The sequence below is a fragment of the Cygnus atratus genome, chromosome 1 (assembly GCF_013377495.2).
Source record: "Cygnus atratus isolate AKBS03 ecotype Queensland, Australia chromosome 1, CAtr_DNAZoo_HiC_assembly, whole genome shotgun sequence".
Classification (NCBI taxonomy): domain Eukaryota; kingdom Metazoa; phylum Chordata; class Aves; order Anseriformes; family Anatidae; genus Cygnus; species Cygnus atratus.
The window spans coordinates 75,715,510-75,731,124 of record NC_066362.1 but is presented as its reverse complement, the minus strand read 5'-3'; the positions used below and the strand labels follow the sequence as shown (position 1 = coordinate 75,731,124).

Below are 15,615 nucleotides of genomic sequence, written 5' to 3'. Positions count from 1 at the left end.
AACTAACATGTTTCATGTCTATTGAGACTGGACAGGAAGACATAACTCAGAGTAAACACCTCTTTGAAACAGGAATGGCAATGCCACTATAGACAAGTGTTTAACTACTTTGTGATTCTGCTTAACCATTATTAAAGGGGATAATATTTTCTATGTCATACCAGGACTATCAAACATCAATTAATAACTAAAGTAGGATGAGATGCCTGGATGAAAGACACTACTACCAAGTGTAAAGCATTACTACTTAAAAGTGTTCACTATGGTTTGACAAGGGGAATACGTAAACTAAAAGATGAAGGATTATGTAGGCAGACACACTCAAATAAAAAAAAACGCAAGTATACCTACATACTGGCTGGACACAAAACCTTTCAGGATTTCACTTACATAATGAAATATTTTTACCTCAATATTTACTTTATTCCCTGACATAGGATATGCCTTCAAAGCATTGAAAACTTTGAACCAAAATGAGTAGTTATAAAAGGTAATTCAGTTTTTAAGCAATGACAGCGCATGTACATCTTACAGGTAAGTACAGTCATCTTCTTGGCATAAATTTGACATTAACAGTGTGGAAGACTCAAAAGTGAATTACACAGGGCAAGCTAAATGAATCCCAATAAAATTTTTCAATACCACATAATCGTCATACATTTAACATTACACAGAAAAGTGCTGTGAAGGATGTTTTTTTTTTTTTTTATCTTTTTGTTTGGTTGGTTGGTTGGTTTTTTTTGTGTGCCTGTTAGTTTGACTTCAGAGCCAGGGAAGCTCATTGATCAGATTATCTTGAGGGTCATCACGCGGCACTTGCAGGGCAACCAGGCGATCAGGCCCAGTCAGCATGGGTTTATGAAAGGCAGGTCCTGCTTGACTAACCTGATCTTCTATGACAAAGTGACGTGCTTAGTGGATGAGGGAAAGGCTGTAGATGTGGTCTACCTTGACTTCAGTAAGGCTTTTGACACCACTTCCCACAGCATTCCCCTCAAAAAACTGGCTGCTCATGCCTTCGACTGGCATATGCTTCGTTGGGTTAAAAACTGGCTGGGTAGCTGGGCCCAAAGAGCTGTGGTGAATGGAGTTAAATCCAGTTGGAGGCTGGTCACTGGTGGAGTCTCCCAGGGCTCAGTACTAGGGCCAGTTCTCTTCAATATCTTTATCGATGATCTGGATGAGGGGATCGAGTGCACCCTCAGTAAGTTTGGAGACAACACCAAGTTAGGTGCGTGTGTCGATCTGCTCGAGGATAGGAAGGCTCTGCAGGAGGATCTGGGTAGGCTGGACCGATGGGCTGAGGCCAGCTGTATGAAGCTCAACAAGGCCAAGTGCCGGGTCCTGCACCTGGGGCACAACCGCCCCAAGCAGTGCTACAGGATTGGAGATGGGTGGTTAGAAAGCTGCCTGGCACAGAAGGACCTGGGAGTATTGGTTGATAGTTGGCTGAATATGAGCCTGCAGTGTGCTCAGGTGGCCAAGAACGCCAACAGCATCCTGGCTTGCATAAGAAGCAGTGTGGCCATCAGGGCTAGGAAAGCGATCGTCCCCCTGTACTCGGCTCTGGTGAGGCCGCACCTCCAGTACTGTGTTCAGTTTTGGGCCCCTCACTCCAGGAAGGACATGGAGGTGCTCAAGAGAGTCCAGAGAAGGGCAACGAAGCTGGTGAGGGGTCTGGAGAACAAGTCTTACGAGGAGCGGCTGAGGGAACTGGGGTTGTTCAGCCTGGAGAAGAGGAGGCTCAGGGGAGACCTTATCGCTCTCTATAGGTACCTTAAAGGAGGCTGTAGAGAGGTGGGGGTTGGTCTGTTCTCCCACGTGCCTGGTGACAGGACGAGGGGGAATGGGCTAAAGTTGCACCAGGGGAGGTTTAGGTTGGATATTAGGAAGAACTTCTTTACTGAAAGGGTTGTTAGGCAGTGGAATGGGCTGCCTAGGGAAGTGGTTGAGTCACCACCCCTGGAGGTCTTTAAAAGAGGTTTAGATGTAGAGCTTAGTGATATGGTGTAGTGGAGGACTTGTTAGTGTTAGATCAGAGGTTGGACTAGGTGATCTTGGAGGTCTCTTCCAACCTAGATGATTCTGTGATTGTGTTTTTTTGTTTGTTTTTAGTTTTTTTATCAAGTTATCAATGATCTTATTGACATTCTATCATTTATATCCCTTTACCCCAAAAAGCCTCTCCTCTCCACATAATGAGCCCAAAGAAAGGAGGAAAACTTTTAGATTCTCCCAAACTTACTGAAAATACCTTTGCTCTGTCATGACTTGATGTGTTAGCACAGAAACGAACAAAGGGTTATTCTCCTGCTTTAATTTCAATGTTCACATTAGCTACCATTACCCTCACAAACCTAATTTAGAGCCTATTTTCCTCCCTGCATTGACACCTATCCCAAATATTGCATTTTGCTCCTCCACGACATTCTCACCGTTTCCTACCTCCAGCTCCCACCTACTTATGTTATACGGCAACAGGAATGCGAGATGAACACTGAACGACAGACAGCTAGAAGATCCACGTATATACATGCATATTTATGTACACATATAAAAAAACTATATGAAAACAGTTTTATTAGTTTTCTCACACTTCTTTCACCATTACTTTTGTTTACCTAGCACCTCAAAATAATCCTAGCTGCCCATTTTGATAGCCAAGCTGAGTTCTGAACTTTTGTTCTTCCATTGACAGCAGAGAAAATAATCAAGCAGTGCTCCTTAGTCACTTAAGACCACATACTTTCAACAATGGTGCATAGAAGGTATAGAAGACTAAATTTAACCTTACCTTCAGATTCTGCTTGTTGTAAGCAAGCCAGAAAAAGTCTGAGCCATCTCAGGTCTGACACTACACTCAGCACAGAGAACTGTATCTTCAAATGGATTAAGTCTACGATGTTTCATTAAAGCATTCATGAATACAGTTGTCTACTTAGCATGAGCTGGGCCTTGAGTCTTGCTATTCTTCAACTGTTTGCTCTCAGTATAATGATGCTTTTAAAAATATGTATCTACAACAGGAGACACGAGGAAAATATCTCTCCCACGCCACTTCTTGCCTACTTTAAAAATGACTAAACAGATTGTCTTCAAATTTCCAAAATAGTTCTCTTGTGGACAAAGGCTGATGGAGACAGAAGGCACAAATCAAAAATGAAGTACATCCCTAGTAACGTTTTTTCTTGCCCCACTGTAACAGAAATAACAAAACTAAAGAGATTTTGTTTAGAAAAAGTTTGAGATGCTGACATTAAATAGTAAAAACAACGGAATGCAGTTTTAGGGCTGACGTTAATGGCTCCCTTTTCAGCTCAGCAGGTGCTATTTTCATTTCAGCTGAGGTTGTTGCCACTGAACACCTCTGAAAATCAGACTATTAGCTATTATCCTAATACTATATTTCTCCAGGTAGAGAGGCATAAATCATGTAGTGTTGTATGGCATATTATACCTGTTCTGAGTCCTTTTCAATATCCAAGTACAACATAAGGAGCTAGGGACACAGTGATGGTCCAAAACCTACTGCTTTTTCTGATTTATATAAGATCACCTCTATGCTCCTCTAGGAGCCTTTTATTTAAAGAATCCTTGAAAATAACAACACTAATATTTTTTTCTTATTGCTAATGAAATTGAGTAAAATTCTTTTCAGTTCTTAAGAAAGTAAATAAGAATACCATGCTAAAATGGGTCCATTTCAGCTTAGCAGTCTCTATGCTTTTTGGGGTTGTTGGACACAGAGTTGCAGCGTTCCTGAACTATAGCTGAAATACTGTATATTTCAGCCAAACACCACTGGAAGGTGCATGCAGTCAATACACAGAAAGAACATGTTGGATTCTAAACCACAGAGCTCAAGCAAGTAAATTATATAAATCATTATTATAATAGCTCCATTATTTGTTTGTTGGGTTTTGTGTGTTTTTTTGTTTTGTTTTTTGTGGTTTTTTTTTTAGAGTGTATCTCCAACAGCTTCTTTTCCAATACAGAATAATTCACAAATCCTAATCATCCACCGCTTCTTTTTCAACATACTTAGGATGAGCTTTATATATATTTATTTATTTTACCTTTTCCTGGACAGGAAAGGAAAAAGTATCACAAATGAGAGTTCAGCTTCACCATGGCTGACAATATCAAAGATCATTTCATATTATGGCAAGCTCATGAGACTCACCATATCATCCTAATGCTCATCCATGATGTAAGGCCACATAACCTAACCACCTGAGTAAACAGCAATGACTATTTGGTGGTATGAGAGGTGCAATCTATATCAAGTGATGCAGACTGCACTAGCAGAGAGTAACCAGAGAAGAGCAAAACAGAACTAGCATTAGTGAAGCAGTGAAATGGCCACATGGCAAAAAGTGATGGAGTCAGTGTGGCCTAAAGATTACCTGAGATGGTAGGTCAGGGTAACTGATAGCACTTTTGTTCGTCATTCACTCCACTGCCACGTAAAAGTCCAGCTCTGTTACAGGGATTTTACAGTTGGCAATGCTAATATTGCACCTGTCACAGCTCAAACAACAAGGATTTACGACACCACAGATAATTGATCTTTTTCAGTTGCTTATATATATGAGCCCAGATCCAAGTCTGCACATCCTCCAGCCCACATAAAATACTCTAAGCTCCAGAAAATGGGGTTATCACACTTGTTTTTTCCTTTTCATTGTAGCACCAAGGAAGACATTATGGTTTTATATGCATGGGCCAACAGTGCACATTGACTTGTGCTACATGAGCTTTTCCTTGTACTAAGGTTCTATCACCAGTAGTTACAGTAAATACCACTGTAACTGCAAATGTAATTTGCACAGTATAGCTCACAGGAAGTAACTGGGACCTAAATTCATCTTGGACTTCATCTATGGGGTAAGGGAGCTTCGAAGCAGCCTAGCAAATTCGTCAGGAAACAGGGACAGTCAATACCACGACAAGGCTGCCACAACTACACAAGACCATATTTGAAACACTAAAATCATTGACTATTTCGGCATTTTTATAAAGATTTGCACCTAAAGAGAAAGTAATACATTCTTTTAAATCTAAACAGAATTAGCATTTACTTGTAATTTTGTAAGAAGGCAAATTCCCAGCTTGTGATCTATACAGGGTATCTGCAAGAGCCTGAAGGCTGGATTAGTAGCTGCAGATGGTCCCCCCCGGTATGTAAGAACTGGTATCTCTTAGATAGATTTCAGGTTCCGCCTTTGTACATGGTGGCACTTAAGAGGAGACATATGAATGCATATATACACCAATATATTCATACTGTGGGAGCACCAGAAGATCCCCAATATGTGTGACAACCACATAACAAAAGCCAGCTTTTACAGGTGGAAAACAGATATACACAATGTGTTTAACCATTTCTAGTTAAAATTATTTGGAGGCTTATAGAAGAGCAAGGAATCAAATTCCTGAATTTTTGCCTACTGCCCTCACAACAATCTTTCTCTTGTAAAGTTTGCATAGGAGGAAGTATCAATTTGCAACTATGTGTTCGTGTGTTACTTCTGGTAGTTGGTGTTCAGAAAATTAAGTGCCCTGCTAATCCTAAGAGGTATCCTGTTAGATCGAGTGACACAAGTTCCAGGCTCTTTTAACTCTACTGATCATTAAAGGCAGTCAAAATTATTCCTTAAAGTTTTCAATACATAAGACTTCATGTTGCATTATCTCCTCTGAGTTTTTACTATTGAGTAGAACAACTTCTCACTAATACACTGCTCTAGGTTTTTCTTTTGGTTTGTTTGTTTCGCATCTACACACAGTAAGATATGCTTCACAGTCCAACAAGTGAATTGTAAGTCTCAATCCATACTGTAGCCAAACAGTTTGGAATTTCACATTTATATTAAATGCTTCTTTCCTAGACAGAGATGCAAGGAAAGTACTCAGCCTATTTTTGGACACTCATTTAATTAAGAAGGCGAGAGGGGAGTTTGGGAAAAAAAATTAATGCTTATTTTTATCAAGTTTTGTTGACTAGGTAAAGGATATTTAAAATCTCTTCAATGAAAGAATCAGACTGCCAAATTTCAGCTAAAAGAGCATTTTAATAACTTGATTAAAAACAGCATTAAACAAAGAATAAAAGGTTCTAATTAAACACACAAAAACAGTTTCTATTTCATCTGATAACCAGCCCTTTAACACTCAGCCTATTTGTTACCCAATCAACAAGGTCAAGTGCTTAGGGGAAAAAAAAAGCCACCACAACAATCAACTTCTCAAATCTTTCATCTTCATTAGGCTTGCTTGGTTCTTTGCTATGTCATACTGATTAGTTTTCAATAAATCCAAAGGACTTTTACACAACTTCAAAAGACTTCAGTGGTATTCAAAAACTTTTGCCATCTTATTAACTTGCTAGAGAAAGAGCAGCTTTCTCTACCTAGATAAACTTCATTCAGTACTGCCACAGCATCTGGTGCTAAGTTCCTGACAATCATAATCTGAGGAAAGTTTTAAAATCTCAAATTTTTAGGATTGCATTTTGCTGCTGTTTTGCTTACGAGCCCCCTGTCTTACCAGATCAGATGAGTTTCCAGGTAGGGCTCAGAGACACGAATCCTTCATTTGGCTTCAGGTCCCCCATGCTCCCAACTTAAGTGGCCAGGGATAGTTTGCAAGGGAACCCCCCTGAGACCAAACTATCTGCTTGTCAAAAACAGGAATGAGAATAGGCTCTGACACCTTCCTGACCCAACTGCTCACTCTTGTTCTAAGATTAAAGGATAGGTCATCTTGAAGGCATTTTTAGTTGCTGTATAAGCAATGGCAGGCCTATGTTTTGGTATTAAAAAAAAAAAATCATCTCTTCAAGGGTTATGTTCTAAATATTAATATTCCCTATGACTTTCAGTGGCCCTCCCAGAAATAACTAGGAATGACTGAATTGGACATCACAAACTTTTAGAGTTAAAAAAAAAAAAAAAAAGCCTTACAAACCTTCATCAAGCACCAAAAATAAAGAGGCACCAATATAATTTAATAAAATCTTCTGAAGTTATCTTGAAATAATAAGGAAATAAAATGCAATATAGAACAGAAGTGTCTACATTTACTGTTTTAGAACACATCAAAATGCAATACCAGCAGATGTTGTATTTTTAATAAGGGAAACAGTCCTTATAATGACTAAATGACAATAAATGCTGTGTGTCTTCATACTTCTTTTCCTCCTAAAGCTCAGATCACCCATAAAAATACTGCTCAAATGCAGCCAACTCCGGACAGAACCCAAAAGGTCTAGCTGAACACAGACTCACAGACCACCACTGCAAAACCAGTTTGCCAGAAGAAAAACCCTTCCTCAAAAATCCAGATTTCTGAAGGTATATGCGCACTGACAACATGCAAACAAACATTGTTCCCAACTTCCAACATGCCTGAAACAAGTTGGGCCAAGAAATTGAGCTGCATCCCCAGTGTTCTTAAAAACCTTTGTAAACCTGGCCCTGATGTTGCTAAATTAACGGTTTCTAACTTTGTCACTTCAACAAGCCATATCCAAGTCTGTGGAACAGGTCAAACTGGCTCTGTAAATCAGTAATCTCTTCTCCTCCTTTAGTCTCTGGATCTCTTCGATCTCTTCACACATAACTGTAAATTATTCTGCAGTCCTTATAGAGCTTTAAAACAAAACCACGTGCCTCCTATGAGACAGTGAAAAACATAAATAGGGCACAGAATACTGAGTTCACCTTCACATGCCTTTTTCTTACAATACCCTTTAATCACTGAGCCCAACAGAATGGAACTATCTGAATGCTGAATTAACGTTTAACAAAGATTTTGGGAAAAAAAGACTCAAATGGAAGATTTTGAAACAATCTCCAGGTAAGGAGGTCCCACAGTACCAACTAAACGTGAGCAGATTCATGAAGGCCTTGGTGGATGCTGCCATCTCCTGGTACCTTCTCCAGTTTGGAAACTGTTACCATTGAGCAAAAGGTACCTACCTGCACATCTCAGTTAAAAGGCCATTTTTATCCAGTTATTTTCCTTACTGTTTCTAAAGGCAGAAGGAACGATACTAATTTTACCACTGTGCTTTTCTCCTCTATACTAGCTGTATTATTGCAGGAGGAGTAAATTTTTCTGCAAAGGCTTGCCTCCATGCCACCCTAAAAAATACCACTGGCAAATCCTTTTTGCTTCCTGAACACAAAATATCTCTGCCAGTACTCCAATCTCCAAAACCTTGGTATCAAAAGGCCTAAATTATGGCCTTCACACATTTAATCTCAGTTGCATTTAAAAAAATAAAAATCCTATGCAGGAACTCATTTTCCACCACAGTTTAAGAAGATGAAAGGAAAAAGTCCTTAAAACTACAGAGAAAGTTTCTCCGAGGCTCCATGGAGTTAACCCTGGTGTACAGCCTCCAGTTTAAGAACTGATTTCCCTTTCAATTTTTTTTTTCATCTTAGCTAATGCTGAGGATGCTATTACTCATAAAAATATGTAATCTTTCTGAAAATCTCATTAAATGCTTTGTTTCCAATTCTTGTGGCAGCAAGTTCCACTTCTTTACTATGTGCTGGTCAGAAGACAGGAAAGGATTATTTTTTATTAATATTAATTTGAACATGTCTTGGCTATGTTCACCATGACCCAAATCAAGTGATTATTACAACAGGATTAGATTTATTATAAATAGTTTGGCTTTGTCCACCCAGATAAACGCATATTATAATGATATAAATCATATGGCAAGCTAAGATTTTTAACACCAACTGAGGTAGACATAAGACAGAAATCCATTTAAAAGAATGAAATGCAGAGTGACATGATACATGAAGAAATCATTCAGGAAAGACAAGAGAAACACGAAGAGCATTTATTGATCATTTATTCAACAGTTCTCAGCAAGTACCTTATGCCACAGGAAGGTAAAATCCAGCTCACAGTCCCACAAGGCAGGACCTTTAATGCTGGCTTTGATGCTAGCAGTTCCCACTAACCTACCTAAAACACTTGTGCCCCCATGCCTTAGCTCAGTGATCCAATCTACAGCACTGTCTATTCCCTCCCCATCTCACCCCAGTCTGTGCCAACACAACCTCAGGGATGGCATAACGTGTCATGAGACCGCAATCGAATACCTGCAGAAACGTGATATTTTTACAAGCCTACGTTGTCACTGAAGTGCTCTTATTACTGAACTACATCTCTGGTGGTTTGGATTGGACTTCCTATTCAATTTAGAATATTCATATAATTGTCATTTCATCTCACACATATGTAACCCAGTACTTCTCAGGCAAACTGGCTTTAATCATTCCTGCCTTCAGAAAAAACTGCATTGAGCATCTAGTCCTAAAATGCCCCAAAGCTGAAAGTGTGTGTGTTTCATATGGGATTTAGGAAAAAAAAAAAAAGCTTAGAACAAAACTCTAGTCAGACTTGATACATTTTACAGCTTAAACCCTGCAACTTCACTCTTGCAGGAAGAAGCAAGCAAACCCAGAAAGAAAGTGAGAGGAGTTTTCCAGCGGTCATGCATCTGGGACACACATCAGATGACTGCTACCTTTGTCCAAAGCAGCTAGCTAGAGGACAGGTTTAGCTCTGTGACTCGTTCATCACCAGAATAAGTGCCAAAGACCTTGCCAGACCCATTATCTTATGCAAGCTGTTAGGAAGTGTATTCACATGCAAAAGTTAAAAGTTTCACTGAGGCTTCAGCTCTACAGCGTTCAAAGAAGTCGCAGGAGTGGCTGCACAGCTGAAAACTTCCAGAGAAAAGCCAAACCCACCTCATCAGTGTCTGAGAGACCCTTGACACTTGAGCACATAAATGCTCATATTCCACTAACTTCAAAGACAAGGCTACTCCTGAGAGGTTTTCTGAATGAGGTTCTTTGTATGAGCAACAATTTGGTTTAGCGACTGAACCACACTGCAAGTCAGGAAAAGTTTGTTTGGTTCTGCCCATTACCTCTGAGCTTATTGCTTCAACCTATCACAGTGGCCAGTCTGTTCTCAGTCTTCTCTCTTTCATCTGTAAGAACTTCAGGGCACAGATTACATTTTACAAAGAGTTAGCTGAGACAGCTCAACGTTATAGCAACGTGCTCCAAACACCAGTACTGTATGCACCTTCTTGGAAGACACAGTAATAATTTAAACACTTGTTTATGGCCACAATTTTATACAATGATAAAAGGTAAACATTAAGGCTGCCACCTTATCTGCATCATCTTAATTCCTTCAGTATAACATAATTGATCTCATGTTAAAGACAATTACCTCATCAGATTCACTGCCGTATCTTGCCAAGGTATCTAATATGTTATATGGTATATTAGCCTAGTCTTGGTCTATCCAGCTAAGTAAAAAAGAATTATCACAGATTTTTCCTTACAAGTTCTGCATTGTCTATGATTATGTATATGTTCACCATGTTCCACAAGCAATGTACAGCGGTTTTTTCCATTATCTGCTGGAATATCTGAGATTAACATGTGATTTGATACTTACACATGTATTTCATGATTATTTTAGCAACATCCATCTCACCAAAGAAGTTAAACATAAAATTACACTTACCCATTTATGCATTTCTTGTGTGTGCGTGTATGCATGGACGCACGCATTTCTGTTTAACATCTGCACACAGCAAGTGTTAATAGTTATGGTATAGCTTATCCAGTTTAGAAATGATAGAACTGGAGCTGTTGCACACATGGAGAACAATATTAAAGGTGCATGTTCTGGTTTAGCACAATCAGTAAGCTGGCATTCAGTTCAAAGAGACTTTTATCCAGGCGATTAGAATATTGAAAAGGTTAGGTGTGGTCGTGAGAAAGGCACAGCTGTGTGGTCCCAACCTGCAGAATTTGAAAGGCTGTTCAAGCAAATTACAGCTCATTGCCACACACATGCAGACTGATTTGGGTACATTCTACACGTGGTACATGCATGTTAAAAATTTTGGGAAAGTCTTTGTTATTTTGAAACATTCAATTTTCACCTAACAGTACAGTCGCTCTTTCTAAATATAAAACTTCAAAATAACTTGGGTCATTTTGTTGTAACCAGGGCTAAAAAAAGAATTTTCTATAGACTTTCTTCTAAAAGACCACCGACTTTGTGAAGACGAAAAATAAACTCAGCAGCCTGGATCTTAGCTGGTGGCTTAGCGTCTAAATCTCCTGCTAAGGATCTGGCTCAACTCTTTTGGGTGAAATCAAGCCCTTCTGACGTTAACAGCAGAACTCCCACTGTCTCCAAAGAACAAGCAGAGGAGAACTTCTCTAATTTTTCAGCTGAATATTTGGTTCCGCCTTTTTATGATTTCAATGTTTTGGGAATGTCTGAGCCAGTGGTTTCAGATTTCCAAATACCAGAAACAGAGGAGACATTGCCACCTACTAGACTCCAGATGTCCAAAGTCTTACCACAAAACATGAAACACTTCCTTCAGCATAGCCATCCCACGTCTTAAATAACAGGCTGAGAGCATACATGCATCTGATGTGTCAGAGCATGTCAAAGGCTGTACATAATAGTAGTGGAATGACAATGCGGCTACGTGCAATTAGCAAATGCCTACCACTGGGTCTCCTTTAGCAGGGGTCCTTCAGAGTGACTCAACTACAGCCACAGTAGTAGGGTCTAGGTTGCTTTATGGTATTAATGGGTCTTATGAAATTTCAAAGTGTATTAATGAAAATCATCCTAAGTAATGCCATGGGGAAAGAGGAATAAAGGTATGAGTTGAGACTGCATCAGAAGTCAGAGGTATCAAAGGTACCTAAAGCTGGGTGACTGACTATGATTCTTAGGAATCTGTAGTTTAGGACTTGCACATCCTCACTTCTTTCTTTCAAGTTTATAAGAATTACGTTTACAAGCACTCACGTGTTTTGTTCAGTGAACAGCAATAATGCCTCAAAATTTATTTTCTTTTAAACTAGTTACTGTAATATTGAAACACCTTTAAGTTTATTAGTTGGAAATTTCTGAATTGCTGCAGCAAGCATCTTGGTCTTTCTTACTCCCCAGATTATCCCCTAGCCTTAACAAGCTGCAGTGACATCCTTTCATTACATGGGTCAGACCCACTGAGCCACAAATCAAGCTGATCAGTTAAATCTGGTACAGAAAGACTTAAAGAAGGGAAGGCACAGCACTACAGACATAAGGTACAAGCCTAACTTCAGAGGAGCCAAAGGAAAATCCCAGGTGACAGACACTTCTGCTCATTGTCTAAGACTTGACCCATTCAAGATTCTGCCGCAGAATTCTGCAGTACACATCAACCTGGTTTATAGAAAGATGAGGTAAGGAAATGCTGGTTATAAAAAGGTGATAAATCCTGATTTACAATAGCTCAAACTGTAGCACAAATTTTATCATTAGCCAACAGCAGAATACTTAAAAAATTCATGAGTTTTGTTTAACTTGTTTGTACTTATTATTTCACTCTAGATATCTTTATCATGGAAGCTTAAACAAAATCAAGTCATGGCAATGTGTGACACTGTTGATAATCCATGCCATTAATAATCATGCTGTGCTGCAAGAGTACAGATAAGTGTTCAGTAAGCTTTGCCCAAATGATTTAAAGTTAGCTCATGCACATTTGGTGTCTGCCTGCCTCTTCGTAAATCTTTGACATGGATGTCTAGGTGGTGCGTTGTGCCTGACATGTGAACTGTGTAAAATACAGTTCACAGGTTTTTATTACAGCATTACCTTTAATATCTCCACCAGCAGGTATTTTACACTTCACAGATAGAGTAACTAATGCTGCTCTCCAGTCACAGCATTTCACCTCTGTTCAGCCCAAATGATTTTCCAGTTCTCATTCTACTGCACCGATTGTACTCTCCACTTTACAAGTCTTCCTGATGCGGATTTCCTTTCCAGAGGTAGAGAGGTCCTAGGCTTAGGTTCTGCATTCAGTGAAGTGCAACAGCTCTTCACCTCAAGATTTTTCTCCTGAAAATCCCTGAGTAGATATGGTATAGGAAAAGGAAACCCACCAGTCAGCATGCTTGAGCGCTGAGAGGGCACAGTAGAGAACAAAGTGCCTTTTCTGACTCTACACCAGACTAGCTAGTCTGAATAAAATCTTTCTAGTAGGAGCATCTCTTACTGTAAGCAGAGTAAAAAAATGGAACGGGGAGTACTAGTTGCTACGTGAAAATTTGCTATAATTAACCAGTATTAAATGCACAATAAAGCAAGCTGGCTTCAGCCAAGCCAGAATATTGCTGCAGTATGAAGGCAGCAGCGCAAGGCAGAGCTGTAAAGGCATGCTGGCCCACTGCCTTTAAAGGGAGGATACTCTTCACTCACTCAGACAGAGTGAGATCATTAAATTTTTAACTTACACTGTGAGTGACTACCAAAACCAATGAAACGATCCAAATTACATTCAGTCTTAGATGGAAAACACCGTAAGCATCTGTCCTGGTGCTCCATTGTTTATGTTTTGATACTGGCTTTGAAATAATTTTAAGTAATTAAAGGCTCAATAGCCCCTGTTTGCTCTGACTCTGAAATAAATGCAGGCTGTGACAGGAGCTGGAAAGTGAAAGCAGCACTCTGGGAATATGAAGGATTTGTCTACGTACAGAAGTTGCACTGCTCCAAATTTAACTCAATCCAGTTAGAAGAAGCCCTTTTTTGAGGGGTTCCCTAATATACCGTGATTTACAACTTGCTCTTGTAGTTTTAAGTTTTTACACTCATGTTTGCAAGTGGAAGTCAGAGACAATCCTGCACACACTTGCATAAATCAGTAGAAAAAAATACTTTTAATTCCACTGACACAGCTTGAATATAGACCAGACTTAATATGGATTAGATACAACTTTAGAAGTTCATGGCTTCTCGCAATCACATAAAAATCCAAGGCTCTCCCATCTCATAAACTTAGTACTATCTGCTCTCTTCCAGCCTGTCAAAAGCCTTACTTATTTTTAAGGACAAATATGTGTCCTAAAAAATATTATATTACGTTGCTCTTCTGGGGAGTCACAACACTATTTTGGCTTTACATAAAGTACCAAATAATAATCAGAATATCTGGAAGATCTCCTCCTCCTCCTCCTGGACCTCCTATTTCCTCAAAAGGGGCAAAAGTTTCTTCAAACTTTTGAAGTTTCAGGTCCAGTGTGCAACTGCAGAACCCATGAATCTGCTCTAATCACAGCACATTAGCATGACACCAAAAGTCATGACATCAACACAGGACAGGTTCGTTCTTCCCAAGTTTCTACGGACCACAAAGATGCCTTGGGCTACATGCTGGCTTGAAGAGACCAACACAGTGAGATTGGTACTACAGAAACATTTTTTCAAGAAGTCTAGAGCCTGCAAGAAAAAAAACAATGATGACTGAATTAGAGTAGTTTAGAGTGTCTGCTCTAGTGTCTGCACTTCTCTGATCAAGGTCAATGATTACATTCAGTTCCACTCTTAAAAGCTTTAATTTCTACATGGTTGTCTGAGCCAGCAAAGAAGAATAGTTGAGCGATCACAACACCACTCCAAAAATCAAGGGCAAACAAGAGCAGAGAAAGAAATGAATCCAAGGATTTTAAACATAAATGTGTATGTAACAGTGATGACTGCCTTAGCGCCATGACAACAAACAGTAGATTCAACAGCACAGTTGAAATTAAGGTTAGATGTTGTCTTGAACTCACCTACCAGTGTACTGTAGCTCAGAAAATTGTCCTTGCAACCCTTGAATACAGCAATAAAGAGTGACGCAGCACTGCACATCCTGTTGTCCACATTCAGACCTTGTGTGGGATCTTTTCAGAGACCTACATTGTGGAACTACTAGTGTTTCTGGACCTATTCAGTGGTTCTGAATTAGTAGGACAATCCCTTGTTTAATTGACATTCTTACCTCTGCAGCTAAGTAGTTTCCAGTTGCCAAGTGCTTAAATCTAAACAAGCTATTCCACTGCCCTGCCCCTCCCCGGCAAGGGTCATGATGGACAACCTATAAGAAGAAGTACAGATTTTTAATCGTGCTTCTCAAGATCATACTTAGATCACTCATTTCTTACAGCTCATTCCGAATAAAAATACGTAAACTACATAATTACAAACAGCCTAACACAAAAAGGAGTTCTGTGTTCACACTAAGCCCACCATCAATAACAACTCATTACATTTATTTTTCACTAGGTGCCAGAAAAATGACTCATCTTACTTTCCATATTTTCTTTCATCTACTTACTGCAAACATGATGAGCCAAATTTTGCTTTAAATAACTAAAGTACTACTTAAAAGCAGAACACCAACTCTCTTACAGTGTTTCACCGTTTACACCAGCTCCATTTTTGACAACACTGGGGATTTCTGATAATTTTTGTTTCAAGTGATTAAATATCTCCATATCAATTTAAATATCCCAAGTTACTTCTTTAAAAATTTGACTGACCTGTAGGTCATTTGCTATCGTCAAATCTACCAGTCCCTGTCTCTTGTAAGGGGTCAAGTAATCTAAAATAACTACAAGTACAATATATTCTGCGTATTTAATATAGTTCTTACTAAAAAATGAAGGCAAAACTTACCATTTGCCTAAGTGAGGAGCTCTTTGTTTTAAATGCACAAAG

General features: G+C 39.3%; 1 protein-coding gene across 1 annotated transcript in view; it reads right to left on the bottom strand.

Annotated features, from left to right (window-relative positions):
* ITPR2 (inositol 1,4,5-trisphosphate receptor type 2) overlaps nt 1-15,615 on the bottom strand; it is a 268,862-nt gene that overhangs the window by 200,912 nt on the left and 52,335 nt on the right. The window contains 1 exon segment of the mRNA XM_035540839.2: nt 14,897-14,992. Coding sequence (XP_035396732.1) covers nt 14,897-14,992 — 96 coding nt within the window.